We start from the raw sequence: 23,419 nt of genomic DNA, 5'->3' as shown, positions 1-23,419 counted from the left end.
TTGAAACAGTTGACATATCAACAAGCTTAATTATAAAATTTTATGGGCAGTGGGAGCACCACTATCAACTCAAACTGCATACACGTACTATGCCCATACAGCCAGATACAGGTAGTCGATCCAAAAGGGAAAGTGTTAGCTATTAGCAAGCGAGACAGAAAGCTAGAGTCTTGTGAGGCATTTATGATGCAAGCTAGGTAAGCCTTAAACCAAAATCAACTGCTAAAGCTTTCTACGTATAGTTTGATTTAATTATCTGCAAGGCAATACAGAACCAGCTCACCTCTCATGACTCCCGATCTCTAAATCTCACTCAAAATCTGGACATATGCGCAGAGAGAGAGAGAGAGAGAGAGAGAGAGAGATGGTCCACCACCAAATTAAGCAGCTAGCTAGGCCTTGCAACTTGAAGTAACATATGCATGCATCAGAGTGGAGTTCCCTACTAGTATATATAATTGAAACTCGGCTAGTTAACTTCAATATACCTCGATCTCTATATCTCTCTCCCCTTATTCTGGAGATATACAGAAGAATGCTCTCTCATTCAAAGAGAGATAGAAGCTAGCCTATTTTTTTAGGATAATAGTATAGCACCGTCAGTGGATAGCAACAGTAGCAGTGCCATTATGATCTTCTCTTACTCCATATTAGTGCTCATGCTGTCTCTAACAGCCACCACCATCAATGTGGTTGCAACGACGAAAGAGCAAGAGCTAGATCGAATTTCAGCACTGCCGGGACAACCGCCTGTTTCTTTCTCGCAGTATTCTGGCTACGTCACCGTCAACAAGAAACATGGCCGAGCTCTCTTTTACTGGTTCACTGAAGCCACTGCTTCTCATCAGAACAAACCTCTCGTTCTCTGGCTCAATGGAGGTCAGTACTCAGTTTTTAACACCATGATTCCAAGAACTATTTAGTTACACTATCTATATATCCAGCTCAAGTTTCAAGTAAAGTTTAATCATTTCATTATCATTAGGTCGTTTCTAGACAGATCTTCTAGCTTGAGTTCTGGAAATTTGAAGTAATATGAAATATATTAACCGTGAAACTTACATGAGTCATCAAATCCGGCCTCATTGCATATGTTTTCTCATTCAAGAATAAAGGAAGAGAGACATTTTGTTCATGTTGTTAGGTGAGTCTTGTATTATGTGTGAGTGTGATTTATTTGGGGTTTCCCCATTGACGCCAAAATGATGAACAAATTATTAATTTCTGCTCCACCAAATTTAATGTCGACCCATAAATTTGCAACCCACCTATACCGTTGATCCTTAACTGGTGCTCAATGCATGCTCGATCAATATCTCTTGCACGTGTTGCCGACCCCATCCCCCCCCCACGTGCCGCTATCCTAGATTCTCCATCGACATATATTAAGGCGTGCGTATTTCAGTGAACCTGAACAAGTGAGCAGCCCAAGCTGACCTGCTAGCTCTTACGGATAGAGAACACACCAGACAGAAAGGATAAATATAGCAGAAACTTACGGTAAAATTCTAATATACATATATTATGCATTTCACATATGAGGGTCAGAAAAATAATATTTATTATCAACAGTCAGATGTAGATGTAGAATGTATAACATATCTTAATATATACTAAATTAACTTAAACTTAATATGGCCTAAGTTTCCACGGTTCTCTTCCTCGTGAACTCTATGTCTCTCTGTGTTTCTCTGTGTCTGTTTAGGGTTTATTCCTTTTGCTTATTAGCAGTCCCCATTTTGAAAGCCTGTGGCTGCAGAAACACGGTCGAATATTTCTCGTCACCTTTTTTGGTTAGTTCTTTTTTGTTTTTGGTTCGTGGCTTCTATGGTATAGTTGTTGCTTGTTGGGTGTGATCGATACACCAAATTCCAACCACAACAAAAGTGATCCAACTTTTCCATTCCCACTACTACTGTCAAGGACTGTGCATGCTACGCAAAATTCCATTAATTTCATATTGTCCAAGCTTGTAAGAAAGGATCGGAATTATCTCTGTATTCTTGTTTCTTTCAAGCACGCTTGTTCAGAAGAGATGATGGTGATAATGACGTCGCGTTTTTTTTATGCTTTGCTTCCAATGTATATAGTGAAAGATACAATTCCTGAATTACCTACATGGTTCAAACTTGGAATAGCACTTGCTAGTTACTGTTGATGACCATAGTTTTAATATAGTGGATTAGGTGGTGTTCAATTTCTTGTTGACCATAATTCAAATAGAATCGATTACGTAACGTAGTAAAATATTTCTTGCCCTTCAGGGCTCAGGTGACCAGAAGAACTTTGATATATCTAGGCATTTTGGCCTAAAGTACGTAACCCGTCACGTAAGTAATGAACTATAATCTACAAACTACGAATGTACATGGTGCAGGACCGGGTTGTTCATCTGTAGCTTATGGAGCATCGGAAGAAATCGGCCCGTTCCGAATTAATACAACCGGTTCATCTCTTTATCTCAACAAGTATTCATGGAACCGAGGTAAATATATGAAATTGAAAATCAAAAGTTTCAAAACTTCATTGAATTACACAGAACTATATGCACATGAAATATACATTCAATCACTGAATTACATGAAAGGTTCACTGCTATTACTATACTGCACTTGCAGAGGCGAATGTTCTCTTTCTTGAATCGCCTGCTGGTGTCGGTTTCTCATATACAAACACAAGCGCTGACCTTAAAGATTCTGGGGACAACAGGACTGGTAAAGAGATTGAAAATGACTTCTGAATTTGTAAATGTTAATCTTAAAAAATTCCTTACCTTATCTTCGGTGGTTGTCACACAGCTAAGGATGCTCTAATCTTTTTGCTCCAGTGGTTATCAAGATTTCCTCAATACAAATATAAAGAATTCTACATTTCCGGGGAGAGCTATGCAGGTAGATCGATCAGAGTTCATTACATTTACGTTCATCTAAAAGCTACTGTCCGTATTACAAAGTTACAATACTACTATATATTGCATATGCAGGGCGTTATGTTCCTCAGTTGGCAAAGGAAATTGTCAATTACAATAAAGCACATTCCCATCCCATTATCAATCTGAAGGGATTTATTGTAAGTTCACATCACACATATCGATTAGAATTGTCAATCCCAGAAACATATGTATGGTCTAGAATTCATGAACTTGATGAGTTCAAAAATACTAATGCAGGTGGGCAATGCTGTAATAGACAATTATTACGATAGCATCGGAACCGTGGCATATTGGTGGACACATTCCATAATATCTGATCACACCTATAGATCAATCCTCGACCACTGCAATTTCACAGCTGATAAATCAACAACACAATGCGATGACGCTGTATATTACGCAATGAACCATGAATTTGGAGACATTGACCAGTACAGTATTTACACACCATTTTGCTTGACAAAAATTAATAACTCCAACAGGCATCCAAGGCTTAAAAACACTCTTCTGCGCCGACGCGGGTATGATCCCTGCATTGAGAATTATGCAGAGAAGTACTATAATCGGCCAGATGTACAGAAGGCAATGCACGCAAATATTACTAAAATTCCTTACAAGTGGACTGCTTGCAGGTTTGTAATTTTCTACATACTATTTGAAAATCGAGGCGTAGAAAATCTTATTATGTTGAAAATGTAATTTGAAGAAACTTCTTGTACTAAGTTTTGTATTGGCATGCAGCGATACTATTTTCAAGAATTGGAATGATTCAGAAGATTCCATGCTGCCTACATACAAGGAACTGATGGCAGCTGGTCTAAAAATATGGGTTTTCAGGTAGATTACAATGTACTAATTTATATATACCATGTAAATATATATTGTAAGTCATACTATTGTAAGTCATTATTGGTTTTCTAGTATATATGCATGTTACTGGATGACCCTAACTCCCGAAGAGTTCAACATTGTATATATTCTAATAGCGAGGAAACCAAAAACTACATTTGGTTGCAATTACGTACTAGATAGTTTTCCACAGCATGCATTGATCTGGAACTGAAGTTGCCAAGGACAAAATCAAAAGAAGCGGATATAATATATACATATATGCTTACCTAGCTTTCTGATCTTATATGCAGCGGGGACACAGATTCAGTAGTACCAGTGACTGCTACAAGATTTTCTCTTAGCCATCTCAACCTTACTATCAAAACCCCATGGTATCCATGGTACACAGGAGGCCAGGTATTTTACAGCTGAAAAAAAACAGAAATAGTGAGATAAATTAATTTCATTTGTTTGCCTTAATATTTTGTAAAATAAAAGCGAAGAAACGAATTGGTTATACTTCCTTAATTTTTTTTTATTTGTTATATTTTGTGGGGCTTTATCAATACTTCTTTAATTCATAAGGTGGGAGGATGGACAGAAGTCTACCATGACTTAACCTTTGCAACTATACGAGGCGCCGGCCATGAGGTTCCACTGTTTCAGCCAAAGAGAGCTTTCGTGCTTTTCCAATCATTTTTAGCAGGAAAACAATTGCCAAGACCTAATAATACAGATCCCCATACAAAATTTGGCTGGTGATGGAAGTTATGGAAGAGCTAGCTAGGCAATTGATCAGTTTAGAATCATTTATTCAAAATATTCCTTACATATTCATCTTTTCAAGACAATGTATTTAATTTCAACTTTCAATTAAATATATAGATCAAGGTGAATCGTAAATTTTGAATACCTCTCAAATCATACAATGCAAAGCACAATAAAATGTATCTCTTCTAAAGCTCTGAACAACAATATGCTTATCTTTCTTTAAAATCAAACCAATTTCTCAGCATATAGCAGCTGTTTCTTTAATTAGTATGTGGTTATAGGGTGCAGATAATCTGTTTCAGAGTGATTCGCTAATCATATATGAACTATGAACGCATATAACAATTAAAACTGCCCAAATTAATACAACTGTAATGAAGATTGACAAGAAACCACAAGTAGAAAATTAAAACCTTGAGCTCTGAAATGTGGCCAATACCTCTCCCAATTAGAAGAAAACAACGTCAGAGACAAACAAGAAAATATCTCCTCTCAATATACGTATGTCATGCATATAAAACTTCATCCGTTAGAAAACTTCCTGTAATTCTGTAAATAATATGTGGGTGTGAGTGTGAACCAGTTTTCCATAATCTTGAATAGGAATGAAGCTCCTTTTCATACTAATTAAGCTCGCACACATTGCCCGAACCCAGCTGTTCCAGTACTGTAACACGTCTGAAATCAAAACAGAAAGATCCGTAGCCCGATTCTTGTGTGAAGAATAAGCCATGCTCCCATTCACCAACAACAAACGGGACAACAAACACACGACCTAATTCAAGTGTATTAATTGTGTAAACACACGACCATATCTCAATTTTGTTTCCGTAAGAAGTATCCACAATAGCAATAAATCCCAATAATCAAGGTCCCCTGTAGATAAATGGGCGTTGAAGGAGACGTCATGACTCGTGAGTTGATGGTGGTGATAATTTTGCGGATATGATGAAGCTATCTTGCAGTATACAGACCACTACGAAATTAAAGTGTCCAACCCAGTGGATTTGGGTTTGTCCAACTTTTCTGCGCAGGCCAACCCAATAGTGGCTGGGCTTAGACAAGCAGAAATACTAGTAGAGCTGCTATTCGCTACACTGCTCGCTCTGCATGATCAAGGCATCAAGCAGACTGTTCATTCTCCGTGATTCTTATATTGTTCCACCCAACCCTCCCATATCAGAAGCATATCAATTATGGGGCAGTTGGTAATGGAGTTTGACTGTTTCCCAACTCTAATCTATTCTCCTCAATTTCCATCCCACTTTGTTTTTCTTATCCTAAAACTTGATGCTAACCACCAAAAACATCAACCCATACAAACCTATCCCACACAATGAGACAATTGACAAAGAAATCAAACAGTGCCAGACCTTGCCCTCTTGCTAAAACCACCCATTCTAATTACTCAAAGCCCCTCACATCATACATACATAATGATAATGGGAAACATGGGTTTGCAGGAAAAGTTCTTCTCTTTCTCTCTGATCTGTGAAAGATCAAATCTTTAAACAAATGGGTGGGGGCCCAGAAAAGTTGGTTTTCATGGTCTTCTTCACGTCTGAGCTTGTTCTGCAAGGGCTCTCTCTGAAATGGAATTTGTTTTCAAGACTTCCCAGCAATGAAGGTAACCTCTGGTCTGTTTGCATTTACCAGAAGGGGCCCAGCCTCCTATGGATTTGAGGGGCAAAATGGGAAATTGGCCATCTGGTACTGGTGTGGTGGTGGCTGCAACATCACTAAACAGAGGAAAAGGCTATTAAGCATGGCATCCTCAACTGTTACTGGCTAGGAAGGTAGGCGCTGGTGCCACACAAAAAGTCCAGATTGTAGGTGGTGGATGGGCAGGATGGCATCTTCCTCCATTGATTGAGAGGAATATCAAGAGAATTACCACCATGCCCTGCCCCCAAACATTAAAAAGCCATTGAAGAATTGATTTGTAGTGGCAAACTTTAGTGACTGGCATGAAGCCAAAATTGGGACTTGTTCTTCTTTTGTTATGCAAAGACCATTGAAAGCTGTGTGGGGTTAAAAACAGCTAAGAGGATTGAGTGGAAGCAGCCTTGGAATCAAAGGAAAAACCAGAAGGGGGGGGGGCAGTATGGTAAATAGGCACTAAAATTGACCTGGCCTGGTGGGTATAATATATCACACCAGCAGCAGCACCACCACCACCATGGTGATCCAAAGCATAAAAATATGGTAAGAAAAGAAAGGAGTCTCTGAGCATAGCAATAGCAACAACAACTGCAACAAACAGAAACAGCTTCATTTTTATCTCTTTCTTTTCTTTCTTTGCCTGCCTTTATTTTTTATCATCATCATCATCAAGCCAAGGCAGACCCATCTTCAATGCCTACTCACTCACTCACTCACTCTCTATCTCTAGAAACCTCCTGTGTCTTTTCTCTCACATCATCACACAGAGAAAAACGCACATCCAAAGAAACCCTTCCCCATCAAAAACAAAGAAGAGTCCACACCACACCCAACTCTTCTCTCTCTCCATCTCTAACTTCAATGGCCCAGCTGGACCAAAATTTATGTAGAAGAAAGAAAAACAAAAAAAGAAGGAAGGAGAGAAAGAAAGAGATGATAGAAATGTCCTCCAACCAAACCCACCACACCAGCCAGCTCTCTCCATAAAACTAACAACAACAACAACATCTTACATCTCCCATGTTTGCCAGAAATGCCCTTCTGCAACCCCCCAAAAAATCCCATCTTCTTCATCACTGTCTTTCAATATATTTTTCACCAAGAGTTATGTGGGCTCTTTTGGGTTTTTTCTTGTTGTCTTGGTCAGAGTTTCACAGAGAAAACAGGAAAGCAAGAAATTTCTCCTCCCTTACTTCTCCTCTCTGCCTCCTTTATTATTTCTCTTCCCTTCCTTGTCCTTCTTGTTGAAACCTCCTTTTATTATTTCCTATCCCCTCTCCTTTTCATCACCCCATCTTCTTGTGTCTCCCACCTTTCTCTCTCTCCCCCCCCCCCCCTTTTATTTCTTGGTCTTTGGCTTCTGGGTTCTCTGTGAAAGTCTGTGATTGATCTGATGAAGGGGGTTGTTGCTGCGGAGCCTTCTTCGTATGCTCTGTATCAGGATTCTAGGGCCAGATTTAAGCATCAGAGTCTTATGCAGGACTTTGAGGAGCTGCAGAAGGTATATAAAGTTTCTGGCTTTTCATATTTCTTTTATGGGTTTCATCAGATCTGTGTATGTTATTGTTTTTTAAGCTGGGTTTTCCTAGATTTGGATGCTTCTGTGATTGTTTTTGATATTGAGCAATTTGAGCTTTTTGCAGCCTGATTTGAGCTGAAGAATAAGTAATTAGTGTCTTGGATCTATTTCATTATTTTGTTAGATAGAGATGAGATCTGCTTTGCTGAATTTCACGATCGTTTGTGTTCCCTCTTTGCTTGAGCTATGCAAGTCTGTAATTTACGTTACTTTTGTTTGTGTATTAGTGAGGACCCTAAAACACTTAGCTAATTGAGTAGTAGCCAATGACTTTTGTACTAAGCCAATTATTTGCTTGGATTTCTCCGTGTTTATGAGTAACGGTTCAGCTCGTATTCGGGTGGCCTTGTATGAAGTTTTATAATTTTGCGTCTAAAACTCTAAATCCGTATCAAGAAATTTCGAAATTTTATGATTATCGTGTTGTCAGTTGATAGATATTGTGTATAACTTTTCATCGTATGCAGCTAAGGTTTGCGTGTTATTTCTTTGCAGGATGCAGAGACGATGAAGAACAGATTTGAGATGATGAAACAGAAAAGGTCTATCCTTACCGCCGAAGTCAGGTATAGCATATAGGCTTTTCCACACCTTTGTTTCAATGAGAAGAAAATATGGAAATATACTGACTTGGTTAATGTTGATCTCATTGACTTGGCAGATTTTTGAGGAGAAGATACAAGTACATGATTGGGAAGCAGTCTATGAACCCTAAACCAAAGCAAGACCTTGTGCAAACACAGAAGTTCAAGGTCCAGCGTACCGATGTTTCGAAGGGAAATAATCACAGTAAGAAGGAATCTGCTTTGAGATACCAAAGGGTACGAATTAGTAATGCAATGGAAGTCGCCAAGCAAAAATCTACTCCAAATTCTGACTTGAACCATAAGGCAAGGACTGTCAGCTGGAAGGAAACTACTCTGCATAACTCAAATCCAGTTATTGACTTGAATCAGAAGGAGATGATTCTAAGTGGGAAGGAATCAACCAAGCGAAAGAACACTCCAGTTTTTGACTTGAACCAAGTTTCGGTAAACTCATAGTAACTCTTCTAAATACTGTGCTACCAAGTCCTGGTTATTTTCAGTGCAAGGAATAATGTCTCCTTTGTTTGGTATTGTCACAGCTAGAGGAAGAGGAGGAAATTCAAGCCAACTGTGAGCCAAACAAAAGTATACTTAGAGGGGGTATTGATGAGCAGCACAGTGATATGAAGTTGCTGGTTTGCAGGACTATTGGGAATGGATCGAACCGAACAGGGAAGAGGAAGATAACTTGGCAAGATCAGGTGGCCTTGAGGGTTTGATTACTTTCGCCTTGGAGAATTAGTACATTGAGAAGATCATATAGGGTTGAAAAGTTTGCGTAGCCTTGGCAAGCTATAGACTATAGTTTAACTATTATTCTTGTTTGATTTCTACCTTCGTGCCCTTTTTAGTTTCACCTTTCTTCGCTGTAAAGTAAAACATAGTTAACACATAATGAGCACATATAGATGAAATGTTAAAATTGTACCTCAGGATTCAGAGCTTTGTACACTGTTTATTATTTTGTTGAACTGGACGATGTAAAGCTTCTTGTTCTGTGTTCGTTACATCGTCCAAAAGCTTCTTGCCCTGCAGTTCATTAGATACGTCCAAGTTTTATTCGTCTCTCAGTCCAGTTCCAAATGCTTGGCCTCTAGCTTTAGATGAACTCTAAGATAATCCCAGTGTATAATTTAGGTTAGACGGCCTCCTTTATAAGCAGTTAACTCTCAAAAGTATGTTCTATAAGGTCAGGACTCAAGACTCAAGTTGATTGGGTCACAACCTTGATCAAGAATGTTATTGGAAATCAGTCGTAAGCATTCTACAGGAGCATAGAACCGGCCAACTTTAAGCATGGAATAGTACATGTTAGATTTACAAAAGAATCCAATCTAGAACCAAAATGTACTGGCGTATCAAAATTGACAAGGAATATCAAGCAGTCAGCAAACATTGCCCTTTCGTCATCCATATGCCTTATTCAGTTAACCTTGCTTTGATCAATTTTTCATAAGCCTCCAGTTTCCTAAAATTTTCTGCCGCCTCAGTAGCCCAGGATGATAGTTGCCGGGAAGAGGTTGTGGTTGACACGTTGACATTATCTTTAGTCGCATTACTGGTAGGAACATTAATCTTTAGAATTTCCTCAAGCAGCCTTCCAGGTTCTGTCTCCTCACTTGTTCCCCACGTTGGCACAGCAACTGCGGTTGGCATGCTCACATTTCCTCCCTTGGTCACGTAAATATATTCCTGAAGCCTAGTAGTTTCTGCCTTCTCAGGAGCCACCAAAGATGCCACAGCAATTGTGGTTGGTATGCTCGCATCTGCTTCTTCGATCACATTAGCAGCAGCAATACTATTCTTTGTATCTTGCTGAAGCCTATGTAATGCCTCCTGCGAAGCCCCTGATGATGCCAAGGACTTTGTGGTGGCAATGTTCACATTTGTTTCAATGGTGGTTCGGAGTTTATTCTCTCGCAGTTCCTTCAGCTTATCCATATGCTTCTTTCCCCTCCCATGTTTCTCCATCACCTTGAAATTGTTGCTACCAACTTTACAAATTTCACAGACGAACTCAAATTTTTTTGTTCTTGTTGGTTCTTCCTTTCTCTGCATCATGTGCACTGTTCTTATTACAACATTGTTCCTCGAATCCTCTCCGCATTGGTCTTCCTGCACTGGCAGCTCCACTTTTTTCTCTTCTGAAGTTTTCTCTTTTAAAATACTTGTATCCTTCTTGTCTGAACCATCACTGGCTTCGTTAGGGTCAAGCAAACACCTTTCTTTGGCCCTTATTTGTAAGCTTGCAGCATCAGTTGTCTCTAGCACTTTAGGCTCAGAAAGTTTTGCAATATTCTTTAATATTGGTGCGTTACTGGAGCTATTTCCTAGTTTTTCAGCTCCAAGCCGTCTTTCGCTGGCCTTATGCTTCCTGCCATTAAGGTGACCTTCAAATGTTTTCTCATTTGCTACAGTCACTTGACATAGAGCACAACTCCATTTTTCCTCGGGTACCTCCTTGGGTATCTTCTTTTTCTTTCTCATACTATATCGATGTATCTCATTAAGACCCTCTGATGGCAGTAATTTCCGCTTCAGTCCAGAAAGATCTGGGTTCGGTTTTGCCTGCAGCAAAACACTTATACACATAAGAGATCCATTTGATACTGAAGACCTGTTCATTGCTATAACTGAAACAGAGCCACAGTTTTTGAAGAAAGGGCTTGACCCCCAAGCAAGATACACCTAAACCCGCATGAGGGCTATTCACAAGAAAATTGAGAAGGTGAGGGAGTATTTTCTTGGTTAAGTAGGTTGATCATTTGCCACAAGTGCATTCAGAATAGCCTCTCATTCATGTTTTAAACTCTACAAGTTTTGTATATATTTTAGTGCTAAACAAACTTGGAGAAGAGTATAAAAGCTAATATCAAAGCAGTAACATAGGACTACAACAAAAGAAAAATAAGATTTATCAGAAACAAACCACATGTTTAAATCAAACCACTAATAAATGTGATGCATATAGAAGCTAATCATAGAACTTCAATAAAAGAAGTTGCACACTTAATAAATTATGGTTAAGTACAATTCTTGAAGTCCATTTCTAAATCAGAAGATTTTTCAACAATTCATGATCAAAGCACCAATATTTAATAGAAAGAAAACCTGTGAATCTTATTTATGACACTAATGGTTGTATTAAATAATCCCTTTATTCACTACAACTCAGAGACTCAAACTGAAAACACTAGCAGGTCACAGTAACGTCATAACCATGTTGATCAAAGAAAGTCTTATACCTAATGAAGAACTATGATGCTCACATTGATGCCAACTTTCTCAAGTGTCAGTCCACAAGGAAAAGGTTACCACATGCACAGGAACAAGGGTGGAACAATCCAAAAAACTAAAGCTGGAATGCAATTGACTATTAGTCTCATCTTTAACCTTGTTTATACCACTATCCAGTAATCACAAAAGAATCGTCATAACTCATAACATAATCACCACTAAACAACATTTACTTAGTAACCGACTAACCAGAACGATTAGCCTCCCCTTGTTCAGCTCCGGAGAACTAGCCGCCGGGGTCAACTCCTTGTTGACCTCCAACTTCCCCGGCGCAGGTTCCGGCAGCCGCGGCACCATAGCCGACGGTGAACTACTCCGAAAGCTAAACCCGAAGCGATGGTCGAAAGACTGGGCCCGCATTGGGCGGCACGGGTCCTCAAACCCGAGCCCGTCGTCGTCGGCTTTCTTCATGGCGAGCTGTCGCTCCAGCATGAGCTCTCTCCTGACCTCGGCTTCGAGAACCAGCCGCCGCGCCGTCTCCGCCGCAAGAATCTCCTCCCTGATCCTGTCCTTCTCCATCTGGCGCTGCAGGGCGTCGCGGGCGTTGGTCGGGTGAAGAATCGGGTCGCGGAGCAAATAGTCCGGAAAAAGAGCCGGATTCGGAGTCGGATCAGGGCTCGTAATTTGACCCGGATTCAGGGGCGGAGGCGAGACGACGGCCCAAGATGGAAGAACCGATTGGCCTGAAAGATAGATAGAGATTCTTGTGAAGAAAAAAAGAGAGGTGAAATTTCAAATGGAAAGAGTAAGTGAAATGCGGACCTCGGATAGTGCGCTCGGAGGAGAAGTAGCGGACGGTGGTGGCGGTGGTGGAGGGGCGGTCGTCTCCGGCTCGGAATTTGAACTCCATGGAGGGGTCTGATCAGGCGTTACGAGATGAAACCCTAAATGCGAAGAAATTTGAGAGAGGAAAACGAAAGATTAGGGGAGGGAATTTTGGGGTTGATGGTTGGTTGTTTTCATAAGAACAAATTTGAGTAAGGAAATAGTGACAAAACGGCGGGTTCAAATTATATAAGGAACGCCGGAAATGGAAGACGAATAGTGGTAGCTTGTGGGCCAGATTTTAGATGCAGGCCCAACCCCACGACACTGGATCCCAATGAGAAAAGAATGAGCTCATTTCAGAACCTATTTCTATACTCTCTAGTCTGGGCAAAAGAATCTCTCTTTTTTTGGTCAAGAAACTAACGGCTGCATCCCATGACAATGAGGCCATCACCTTCGGTCGATCCTTTGCCATTGTCTATATTCTACACAAGTCTCTCTCCTACCCAAAAAGGCAAAAGCATATCTTAGGAACATGAAAATCCCTCAGGTCCATGCCACTGCCGGCCAATTTTCCAAACAAGAATGCGACGCTGCATTTCCCATGCTCATCTCCATTTGTAGTATAGTGCGTACAATCTAATATTTAATTTTCTTCCTTCCTTCCTTTTGATCAATAGATACTAGCTTCTCGTAAAGCACTTAGGAAGTGAAAACTAACGCGAAAATTGTTAAATTTGGCTCATGCCAAAAGTTCAATATTTGGTTCACCGTGTTTATACACTTTGAAATTTCCACTGACAACTAGCTATATTAAGCAGGTCTTTCAAGAAATTTGATTATTAGAGGCATCTTGTTCTAAAAGTACATAACAATTTACTACTTAGCAGTATGACATTTAAGGCCAGATGCATTTTCAGGAGTCTTGATCACCTGGTACTCAACTGCTGACCAGGAAACGAGGCTGTGCATTTCAGTACTTCAGTTTTCTTACATTCAAGACCAACACGTGCATCGCACTTGTATGAGACTAGTGACATAAAAACAAATTTATTGTACACGAGGAGTATGGGCCTGGACAAAGCTGCGGTCCGAAATATATCCGTAAATATCTGGCCCAAGTCATAGTCCCATGCCCACCAACCTCTAGGCTGTCTTACATCCTCACAAATCAGAGATCAGAAGACAGGGTCAAACTCAGACTGCTACACACAGAGACAGTTGTGGTTGAGATCTCTACGGCAACCAAAATATCTGAATCCTCACCACCTCCGGTGGTCGCGCCAAAAAAATGCCGAGCCGCTGTGCGATCTGCTGCGAGATTCTGATAGCTATCCTCCTCCCTCCGTTGGGAGTTTGCCTCAGGCACGGTTGCTGCACCGTAAGTCCTCTTCTCCGATCTCCTTTCTGGTTTCTTGAACTCTATGTTTGTGAGAAACTGAGGCTAAATTTTGATGGGTACTGTTGGATTTTTACAGGTTGAGTTTCTGATATGCTTGTTGCTGACATGTTTGGGTTACATCCCGGGCATTATCTACGCGCTCTACGCGATCGTGTTCGTCGATCGCGATCAGTACTTTGACGAATACCGCCGTCCTCTCTATGCTCCCGCTTAGCTTGGTTGATGTCGTTGTTCAGTGATTTTCACTGTGTTGTGGACTCGATTCGATGCGTTTGTTTTTGTTCAGTGTTTCTTATATTCAATAAACTAATCTGAGTGTTTGTAATTTGATGATGTGGGATTACTTTTGTTGATGATGTGGGATTGGATAGTATATTATGTTCAGGTGAGGAAACAGAGCCATATATAAGCTTTTAGCCTCATGGTTAGATTCATGTTGTTCATTTCTCAATTGCTTGCTGCTGAGAGGAATAGTTACTTAGTTTGCTATTGGTGAGCTATACATGCAAATTAGGGCTTTATTGAATTGGCATTTGGGGTTCAAGATGAAGTAAGAGTGATGCAATGCATAACTAGGAAAAGGCTTTCAACTTTGTATTACATAGTGCTTAGCATAGAATCAGCTTTTGCTTTCGAATACAATCTAGCTAGGAAGGAACTGTAGGTTTATACAAGTGATGGATATTAGGAGTATTCATGACCCAAGTGAACATTTACCGCTTGGCTCTATGCTGCAATGTCAGTAAACATCATAGAGCAGCCTTTGAGTTGGGTAGGCCTGGAATGAGTAGTATCAAAAAAGAAAGCTAGCTGATGGTCTCCGTTGCATTATATATTCACACACACAATGCAGTCACAGCTTCTGGTTTGTAACAACAAGGAGAGCCAGGGGAAGATGACTTTGATGGAGCTGCCCATGGAACTGGTGGTGGAGATCATGAAGAGACTGCCTGCAAAGTCGGTGTGTCGCATCAAATGCGTCTCTAAGATGTTGTTGAGCATAGTCGACTCCCCATCTTTTGTTATGCTGCATTCTAAACTTGTTCTTGATCTTGATTCTCATGATCTACCACCTGCTTCCCCTCTATATTTCCTGCATTATCGCCTACCATACTCATCCAGCAGTTCTGGAAGTTTTCCTTCTTTCAATCACTTCATTACGACCCCTCTAATGCCCATGGTGCTCAACTTAGTGCAAAAAGACTTATTTTGCGGTCATCCAATCAAACCTTTTACAGTCTACAAATTTGTTTTCTGCAACTTACAAGATTCTTCGTATTACAGTCTATTGGTAGATACAAGATTCTTCGTATTACATGGATTGGCTTTCGGTTTGTATCCCTAGTGCTTGTACTGGGCACAAGCGAATGGCGACAGGTGGCCTCACATCCATTACCGTATTGGTTATATTGGCCTGATTATATATCTGCACTTGGAGATATGCATTGGCTCTTGGATAATCATATACTTTCTCTTTTTGATGGGATCATATACTTTCTTTTTTTCGGCTTTAGACGAAAGAAAGGAGTTCTTTCGGATTCCCTATCCGTACAAATCACTGAATGTGCGCCGCCATTTAGACTTTGATTAATTTTAGGGGATCTATGGCAATCGTTGATTCTACATCACTTGCGAATATCAAGATATGGGTGATGAAAGATGACAATAAAAAACAATGGATGTTGGATTATTCCATTGATACCCGCATGCATGAATTAGATCCTCAATTTAATTTTCCATGGTTTTGAAAGTTTAATGTTGTGAATGAGAGCATGTAATATTTTTCGGAAAGCTTATTCAGAATATTAATGTGAGTTTGTACCAACTTAAATAAACCGTCAGATTTCATTAAATATGCATTTATTTTTTAAAAGAAATATTTATAGATATTAATGGTTGAGATTGCATATTAAATATTGGTCTACTTGGCACTTTGATGCATTGAATACGTTCCATACTTTTCGTACTAGATGATGATAAATCAGACACTACAACATTGTTTTTGGATTTGAGAGTACTTGTTACCAAGAATCGTTTCAAATGTCAAATTGAGGGTGGCTTGATGCTTAGGCGGATCAAAAGCCTTTATGGGAGCTTGATATCCCTAATAGATTATGCAAATATAGAGGAAGAACAAGAACCAACTACTTATAGAGTTATAGTAATTGGACTGAAGGAGAAGCAAGCGGGAATAACTTCTTTTACTCGACAATGTAGCACAGCCCCCGCATTAGTTTTTTACTTATTTTGATCCGCCGGAAGCAAATTGAGGGTTTATTAGAAGTCGAATAGAGATACAACTTACATTGGAATGTAAGCATCAATGTGATCCTTTTAATCGAAATTAGATTTTTATCGTGCTCGATTACATGCTAAGTCTACTTATCCTTGAATGAAGAGGTAGCCTCGTTTAAAGAATTTCCACAATGGCGTTGTATATTTATTAGTTATTAGCTAATTTGATAACTTCAATTACTCTATTACCATTTTTAATTATACTAATCTTTACTATTATTCCAAATTTACACCTCTATTACCTGACTCTCATATGAACTATTACGTGAGATTGCTGGAATAACATGAAAAAGAAAGCAAAAAAAGAAAACAGTTCAAGACGGGTGGGATTTCTCGAAGAACAAATTAAGCAAATGTCATGTGAAAATTGTAGCAAGGATTGTAGTTTAATACAAAAGGAACAATGGAACATGTTGTAAGCGCAATTCAGTAAAACATTACAAATAAATAAATGAAAATATTTTATGAAAAAATAGATGTAATCATCTATCTATTCATGTAAACAATGACACGCGGCAAATTTAGGGAGTGAGCCATCCAGTATAAAAGTCCCCCACCACCGAACAAATCGAACTCGATCTCTCATACACTATCAATATGGATCAAACCAATGACGACGAGTCACTGCCCGAGTCCGAGTCCGAGTCCGGCTGGGCCGAGTTGACCCGCGAGTGCCTCGCCGACATCATTGCCCGCCTCTCCTTGGAGCACCGATGGCGTGCCATGCTCGTCTGCCGATCATGGCTACTCGCCTGCAGGGACCCGCGTCTCAACTCGGCCTTCGTCCTCCAGCCCGAGTCCGAGCCCAAGTCGGCTCGGTGGTGGCCCCCCGAGTTAGGGAGAAAGGTTGATTCCATTCTCCGATCTGTTGCCGAATGGAGCGAGGGGTCGCTCAGGGAGATTCGCACCAGGAACTGTTCTAATGCGTCTCTCTCCTTCGTCGCCCAAAGGTATAATAAGAGACCAAAATTTCGTCACTTATTTATATTTCGTATTTGATTCATTTTTCATTCTGATTCGGATTTTATAAGAAAGTTTGGGTTTTTATGGAATAAGATGAGGAATTGAAAAGTGGGGAGCTTTTGGGTTTGTGGGTTTTGATTATCTATGTGAGTGGATCGATAGGATGATACATAAAAATTTGATCTTTGAGGTCTGAATTTGAGTATCCTGTGTGTTTCTTCATTGGTACATTTGGAATGTTGTTTGTTAGGTGCGGCTTTAATTGGACTGTTGTGGGTAATTCTAAGTTAGATATGCAATGTGATGTGTGCTTGTAATTGTACTTTTCTAGGTGCCCAAACCTTGAGGTTCTTTCGGTCAGGAGCTCCCCGAATGTGACTGATGCATCCATGGCCGACATAGCGTTTCGGTGCCACATGATTAAGGAGCTTGACATCAGCTATTGCCATGAAATATCTGACGAATCTTTGTTGTTGATTGGGAGGAATTGCCCTAATCTAACAATTGTTAAACGGAATGCATTTAATTCGCTGGATCCTTCTGAGCACACTGGGATTGTTCCTGATGAGTATATGAAAACTTGCCCTCAAGATGGAAATTCGGAAGCTGATGCAATTGGGAAATCTATGCCGAATCTGAAGCACCTTGAACTAAGGTTCTCCAAGTTAACGGCTAAAGGCCTAGGTTTGATATCTGCAGGGTGTCTGAAACTTGAGTACTTGGATGTGTTTGGGTGTGTAAACTTGACTAGTCGTGATATCGACAATGCAACATCCGAGCTGAAGAACTTGAAGGAAATTAAAAAGCCAAATTTCTACATCCCTAGGTCAGTTTTCCATACAGAGAGGTATGGACACTGGAGGCTGTATGATGAGAGATTTCAAACAGATGTTTTCAGAATCTAATCAGCTAACTAAGCTTGGAACCAAAACATCTATGGGGCTGCAGCATCTATATGCATTGCGTTGCAGCGTCGTATTTCAAACCTTGCTCTATACTAGTAATACTACTATAATTCAGCTGTGTTGTATCTATATATGCCGTGTATCAACAGTACATGTATATTGGTGAAGACATTAAACCATGTATCTGTTTTCTTTTAGGACATAATCTCTTATACTGCCTACTTCTTTTAACTTGTTTGTGCTTTTCTTCCTATCTGGAAGAATAAATGATTTGATAATTATGTAATCCGTGACATAAATTACGATTGCTGGACATGGAATAGTTTGATATGATGCAGTCATCCTTGTTTGTGTTTCGTCAAGGATATATTTGTATGCATATCTAACAGAACACAATTACATCTGATCTTGTGATTAATGTTGCACATACAATTATGATTTCGGGCAATTGGTTCCGTTTAGGAACTAGATATCACACTAATCGTTTAGTCTTTTACCTTCCTATCCCAATGAGAAAAGAATCCGGGCTCCATTGCGTTATGCATGTGCAGGGTGAGGCCGGGAAACATGCATGAAGTTGCAGCTTCTGGTTGGGAACAATATGGAGAGCCACAGACAGTTAAATTTGATGGAGCTTCCCATGGAACTGGTGGTGGAGATCCTGAAGAGAGTGCCTGCAAAGTCAGTGTGTCACATCCGATGCGTCTCTAAGATGCTGTTAAGCATAGTTGATTCCCCTTCTTTTATTTCGCTGCATTCTAAACTTGTATTTGATCCTGATTCTCATCCGGTGGTAGCTCCCCCACACTTTATCCTGCTTTTTAACGTGTCATTATGTTCTCTTGAGCTTATTACCACCTTGCAATCACTGCATTACGGCCCATGGTGCTCAACTTAATGCACGACTTATTTTGCAGTACGTCATCCAGCCTACCCTTATACATTATGCAATATGTCTTCTGCAACTTGTTTTGCATCAGACGTTTGAGTGATGATGCTCTCAGCTTTTTGATCAATCCTCTTCAGGGAGAAGTTCTAAGGCTCCCACCCAGTCAGTCTTGCCCAGCAAGTTTGTGGTCTAGATTCCCAAGAGGAGCATGTTTTAGAGGATCTATGGCCATCGTGGATACTACATCACGTACGAATATTGAGGTGTGGGTGATGAAAGACTACAACAAAAAACAGTGGATGTTGGATTATTCCATCAATATCCACATGCTTGAATTAGACCCTCAAGTTGAGTTTTTGCAAGCTGAATGTTGTGAATGGGAGCATGGAATACTTTTCGTGCCAGATGATGATAAATCAGACACAACACCATTCTTTTTAAATTTGAGAGGACCTGTTGTTACTAAGAATCTTGTCAAAGGTCGAATTGAGGGTCGCTCGAGGCTTAGGCTAATCAAAAGTCTTAATGGGAGCTTGATATCCCTAAAAAGTAAAAAACTATGCAAATTTGGGGGAAGAAGAGAACCAGCTACTTATTCCAATTGGACTGAAGGAGAAGCAGGCGGGAAGAACTTCTTTTACTTGACAAGGTAGCACCACAACCGCATTAGTTTTTGTTTTTACTTATTTTGATGAAGTGTAGATCTAGATTTTCTTCCTGCGCATTTATAAGCTAAGTCTGCTTCTCTTCAGTCCTCATGTCATGCCATCTCTTAATTTAAGCATAAAGTTAGCCTTTTTTGTTGAAATTTCCGCATTGACAATTTCACAATCATAATCTATAAAGTTCATACGAAGAGGTATCGAATCTGGAGGCTGTATTGTGGAGGCTGTATTGTTACAGATGTTTTCAGAAAATAAAATGTTATCTAAGCTTGGAACTAAAACATCTTTGGGGCTGCAGCATCTATATGTGTTGTGACGTAGCTTCTTTGTGTTGATTTTATGCATGCTGTGTATCAGGCATCGTGCTAAAAATATGTAAGGTGAAGATGTTAAACCATGCATCTGCTTTCTTTTTGTACATCATCTCATATATTGCCTCCACAATTGTGCTTTTCTTCACAATCCTACTTGGAATCCGGAACAGTCCTTTTCTTTGGTTTTACACATTATACACAACACAGTCGAATTTAATTAGTCTAATATGATAATACCCTTACTGAAGCAATGGATTGAAAGAAGGCAGCTTAACATTGGAATTTTTCGAAAAGAAAAAAGAAGTTCCTGAGTTACAGGTTGAGTCCTAAATGATCATCTTCATAGACCAGGCAATCAAACCAGAGCAAATATGAACCATCCGATGATAATGTGCCTGATTACAGCTGAGAAGAATAAAGTGGGAGGTTTACCCAGGAAAGAGGTTGCTGCATTGCGGCTGGATTTTGGACGGTTAATGTCCGCGGCACCACCATATGTTCCCTTTGCTTTCTGGGAAATCTTCAAATGATGAACTACATGCATTTCTCCATGTATTTTTCGATGGCCTTTTCCACTGGATTTGGCCATTATATCATACACATCTGCACATACAACTTCACAATGACATAATGAGAATAAGATAGAGGGATCAACTAAGAGAAATTTGTATACTAGTGCTTACCCTTAAGCTGCTTATCTTTCTCCTGAGGTTCATGATCTCCAGCTTTAGGTACTATAGAAGTGTTTTCACATGCAAATAGAGCAAGCAGGCACAGAAAGACGAGGGTACAACACCATGTTAGGATACTCATTTCTCAGTTGTGTTCTAACAGCTGAAGAGGACACTTAAAAAGAGATTTCAGAGTTACTGCTTATAGGAACTGTTTAGCAAAAAGAATGAAAAAGCTAGCAGCATCTGGGTTTTCATGGCCTGTGAGGTAAAGCAAGATTCTCACTAATAAAAGTAGGAAATTACTTAATACATCATTCTTCTAATGGAGAATTTATTCACAACATACAATGTCAGATTGAATTGTCAGTCACTTTAGTTCCTTGGATACATATACTATGATGTTAATTCACTGCTGAGGATCAATATAATATACGTAGTCGATCGAGATTTATAGTTAGAAGAGGGGCTGAGAGAAGAATAAAGAGAAAACTTTGATTTACGTGAACAGACTTAGAAAAAATGCAAGGGAATGTGATGCCTTGCTTTTCCTTACACAAGATAATTAACTTGCTTCTGATATAAACATGTCCAGGACCAGGTGCTTCTTCCATGTTCCTACAATTAGTTCAGCGATCCAAGTGCTTCAATATGAGAACAAAGTGCTTCTCTCACTTAACTTTCATATATATGCCCTGCCTGCCAACACCATCCTTTTCACAATGCAAGCACCTAAAATCCATTAATAACAGTATTCAAAATTAACCTTGCTCTCTCACCAGAGTTGGTATTGAAAGATTTGAAACTGGGTTTTCAAATCTGAAACTTTGGAATCAGAAAGCTATATGACCAACATTCCAACAATGTATATAGTATGGTTGTTTGTCAGATACATTTCTCCAACAACGTACAAACATACTCGACTCTTTTCATTGTTCCAAGTTTACAACACAGGTGCAATATATTACAATTGTAACATGCAAATTTGATGACTCGTTCTCCATCAAAAGAAGAATGAATTCAAGCAGTACAGCTGATCGCGATAGCAGTAATTTGCAATTTCAACTCTCTAAACAGAGCCAACACGGCAACATCACGTTTATTACAATCCTGACCTAGGAGAGAAAGAGGTAGAGTGATAAACATATAAAATAACTGAGATGAAGAGAAGGTATCCGAGTAGGAATGGCTGCTGATACTTTACGAGGTGGTCGACGTAGTCTGGGAACTCTAGGAATTTTACCAATCTTCCTACTCAAGTAAACCACGGTAAGATTGTCATTTGCATGCTGTTGCATTTTCCGGGCCGGAACTTCACTATGTGGATTCGAAAAGCTTTCATGAGCTGCACTAGGGAGGGCTTCAGAAAATAAAAGAAGAACCAGTGCGAGAGAAAGCACAAGTTTCATCCGAGCCATGTCTGTTCCGAGCAAAACGTAGTTTACTAAATGACTATGGAACACCAATGACTGGCTGAATGGATAGAGAGGATTACCGATTACGTATATAAGGTAGTACGTAGCTCCATGGGGTGGACCATTTTTCTGGTCGACTCGCTTGACCACTAACTTAAAATGGCTAAGGAACAAGATATACTAGAGGAGAAAATAGAGAAAAAACCCAAAATGATACCTGAAGTATCGTGAAAGTTATTTTTTGGTACCTATAAATTTTTGTTACCTGAAATGGTACTTGAACTATTGCACCGTTAACCAATATGATACATCCGTTAGTTTCTCCGTTAAATTGATGATGCAGTATGTATTTAGAGTTTTTTTACCAAATATAGTAAAACCTCATTAAATAATACCCGATTAATTAATAACCTCGCTAAAATAAAAAAAAATTTCGGTCTCAACTCGGAACCAACGTGTTAAATTAATAATTCACTAAATTTATAAAATAATGGAAGTTTGAGAATTTATTTAGCTAGACCCCATCAAATATATAAATTATTAGTGTCATAATTTATATAATAAATTTTAAATTTATGAGGATTTCATTAAAAAATTTAATTAATATAATCATCATCAAACAATATAATATTTTAAACAATGTTATACATAAACAAATAGTATATTTAATAAAGTATACGTAATAAATTAAACAATGTAAGTAAAAAAAAATTTCTTCGACAAAATGAAACAAAATATTTATTATATCTTGATAAATTAATAAATTAATAGATTATTAATTTATTAATATATTAAATATATCGCTAAATTAATAAATTTTATTAATCCTGAGACTATTAATTTATAAAGGTTTTACTGTAAGTAATAGGAAAAACAATAATTTTAAAATTAAATTTTTTTATTATTGTTAAAAAAATATATATACTAAAACTTGTGTTATGTTTTGTGATACAAGAGTTGATTTTCCTCTTAAAATTACAAATTTAATAAAAAATATTGTAAATAAATTTGCAAATAATATATGTATGATTTATCAAGTCCAACAATTTTTCAATCAATTTGGTGAATTTGTGAGAATTTTGAAGGAAAAGAGATAGGAAATAAAAAAAACAATTGTGTATAGACCATTTTGTCCTTTTAAATACATGCCACAACGGAGAAAACTAACGGATGTACCATATTGGTTAACGATGCAATAGTTCATGTACCATTTCGGGTAACAAAAATTCGTAGGTACCAAAAAATACATTTCACAATACTTCAGGTATCATTTTGGATTTTTTCTCGAGAAAATAATGGGGAGATGAGACCAGAAACGAAATTGCCAAGAGTAAGAGCCCCTCGTAGACACGCCACCATAGTTAATTTCTTGAAAGATACGGAAGTGCACCATCAACTTCATAATCGGATAAGATAAGCATGCCTTTTTGGTTTAGTGCTGTGTCGAAAGTAGTCTCGCATACATATTTAGGG

At 39.0% G+C, this 23,419-nt stretch overlaps 6 protein-coding genes across 8 annotated transcripts; 4 read left to right on the top strand and 2 right to left on the bottom strand.

Moving 5' to 3' along the window:
- The first annotated feature begins 203 nt into the window (after positions 1-203).
- Positions 204-4,658, top strand: LOC126801671 (serine carboxypeptidase 24). Of its 2 annotated transcripts, XM_050529206.1 has the most exons (10): positions 204-922; positions 1,150-1,166; positions 2,378-2,485; positions 2,619-2,714; positions 2,799-2,891; positions 2,984-3,069; positions 3,170-3,564; positions 3,674-3,769; positions 4,075-4,180; positions 4,349-4,658. In XM_050529206.1, the coding sequence occupies exons 1-10, from the start codon at positions 630-632 to the stop codon at positions 4,523-4,525; spliced, it is 1,467 nt and encodes a 488-aa protein (XP_050385163.1). In that variant the 5' UTR covers positions 204-629; the 3' UTR covers positions 4,526-4,658. The 2 variants fall into 2 exon arrangements, with proteins under 2 accessions (XP_050385163.1, XP_050385086.1); XM_050529129.1 differs by lacking the exon at positions 1,150-1,166 and having other exon boundaries at positions 204-879.
- A 2,091-nt stretch (positions 4,659-6,749) lies between these two features.
- Positions 6,750-9,307, top strand: LOC126802500 (uncharacterized). The gene is made up of 4 exons (XM_050530166.1): positions 6,750-7,697; positions 8,271-8,341; positions 8,437-8,806; positions 8,902-9,307. Exons 1-4 carry the CDS (start codon positions 7,590-7,592, stop codon positions 9,079-9,081), a joined length of 729 nt encoding a protein of 242 aa, XP_050386123.1. The 5' UTR covers positions 6,750-7,589; the 3' UTR covers positions 9,082-9,307.
- A 432-nt stretch (positions 9,308-9,739) lies between these two features.
- LOC126801812 (uncharacterized) lies at positions 9,740-12,112 on the bottom strand. The gene is made up of 2 exons (XM_050529304.1): positions 11,849-12,112; positions 9,740-10,930 (listed from the first exon to the last, which is right to left on the bottom strand). The coding sequence occupies exons 1-2, from the start codon at positions 12,089-12,091 to the stop codon at positions 9,782-9,784; spliced, it is 1,392 nt and encodes a 463-aa protein (XP_050385261.1). The 5' UTR covers positions 12,092-12,112; the 3' UTR covers positions 9,740-9,781.
- Positions 12,113-13,592: 1,480 nt separating this feature from the next.
- Positions 13,593-14,213, top strand: LOC126802893 (UPF0057 membrane protein At2g24040-like). Its single transcript, XM_050530639.1, has 2 exons — positions 13,593-13,808; positions 13,906-14,213. Exons 1-2 carry the CDS (start codon positions 13,719-13,721, stop codon positions 14,041-14,043), a joined length of 228 nt encoding a protein of 75 aa, XP_050386596.1. The 5' UTR covers positions 13,593-13,718; the 3' UTR covers positions 14,044-14,213.
- Positions 14,214-16,709: 2,496 nt separating this feature from the next.
- Positions 16,710-18,499, top strand: LOC126802409 (F-box protein SKIP1). Its single transcript, XM_050530068.1, has 2 exons — positions 16,710-17,074; positions 17,419-18,499. Exons 1-2 carry the CDS (start codon positions 16,722-16,724, stop codon positions 17,990-17,992), a joined length of 927 nt encoding a protein of 308 aa, XP_050386025.1. The 5' UTR covers positions 16,710-16,721; the 3' UTR covers positions 17,993-18,499.
- A 1,616-nt stretch (positions 18,500-20,115) lies between these two features.
- Positions 20,116-20,712, bottom strand: LOC126802744 (uncharacterized). 2 transcript variants are annotated; one of them, XM_050530536.1, is made up of 2 exons: positions 20,544-20,712; positions 20,116-20,463 (listed from the first exon to the last, which is right to left on the bottom strand). In XM_050530536.1, the coding sequence occupies exons 1-2, from the start codon at positions 20,671-20,673 to the stop codon at positions 20,216-20,218; spliced, it is 378 nt and encodes a 125-aa protein (XP_050386493.1). In that variant the 5' UTR covers positions 20,674-20,712; the 3' UTR covers positions 20,116-20,215. The 2 variants fall into 2 exon arrangements, with proteins under 2 accessions (XP_050386493.1, XP_050386423.1); XM_050530466.1 differs by having other exon boundaries at positions 20,116-20,475; positions 20,544-20,697.
- Positions 20,713-23,419: the final 2,707 nt, after the last annotated feature.

This window comes from Argentina anserina, chromosome 1 (genome assembly GCF_933775445.1).
Source record: "Argentina anserina chromosome 1, drPotAnse1.1, whole genome shotgun sequence".
Taxonomy (NCBI): Eukaryota; Viridiplantae; Streptophyta; class Magnoliopsida; order Rosales; family Rosaceae; genus Argentina; species Argentina anserina.
Note: the sequence above shows the minus strand (reverse complement) of the source record. Positions and strands in the feature narration are given on the sequence as shown.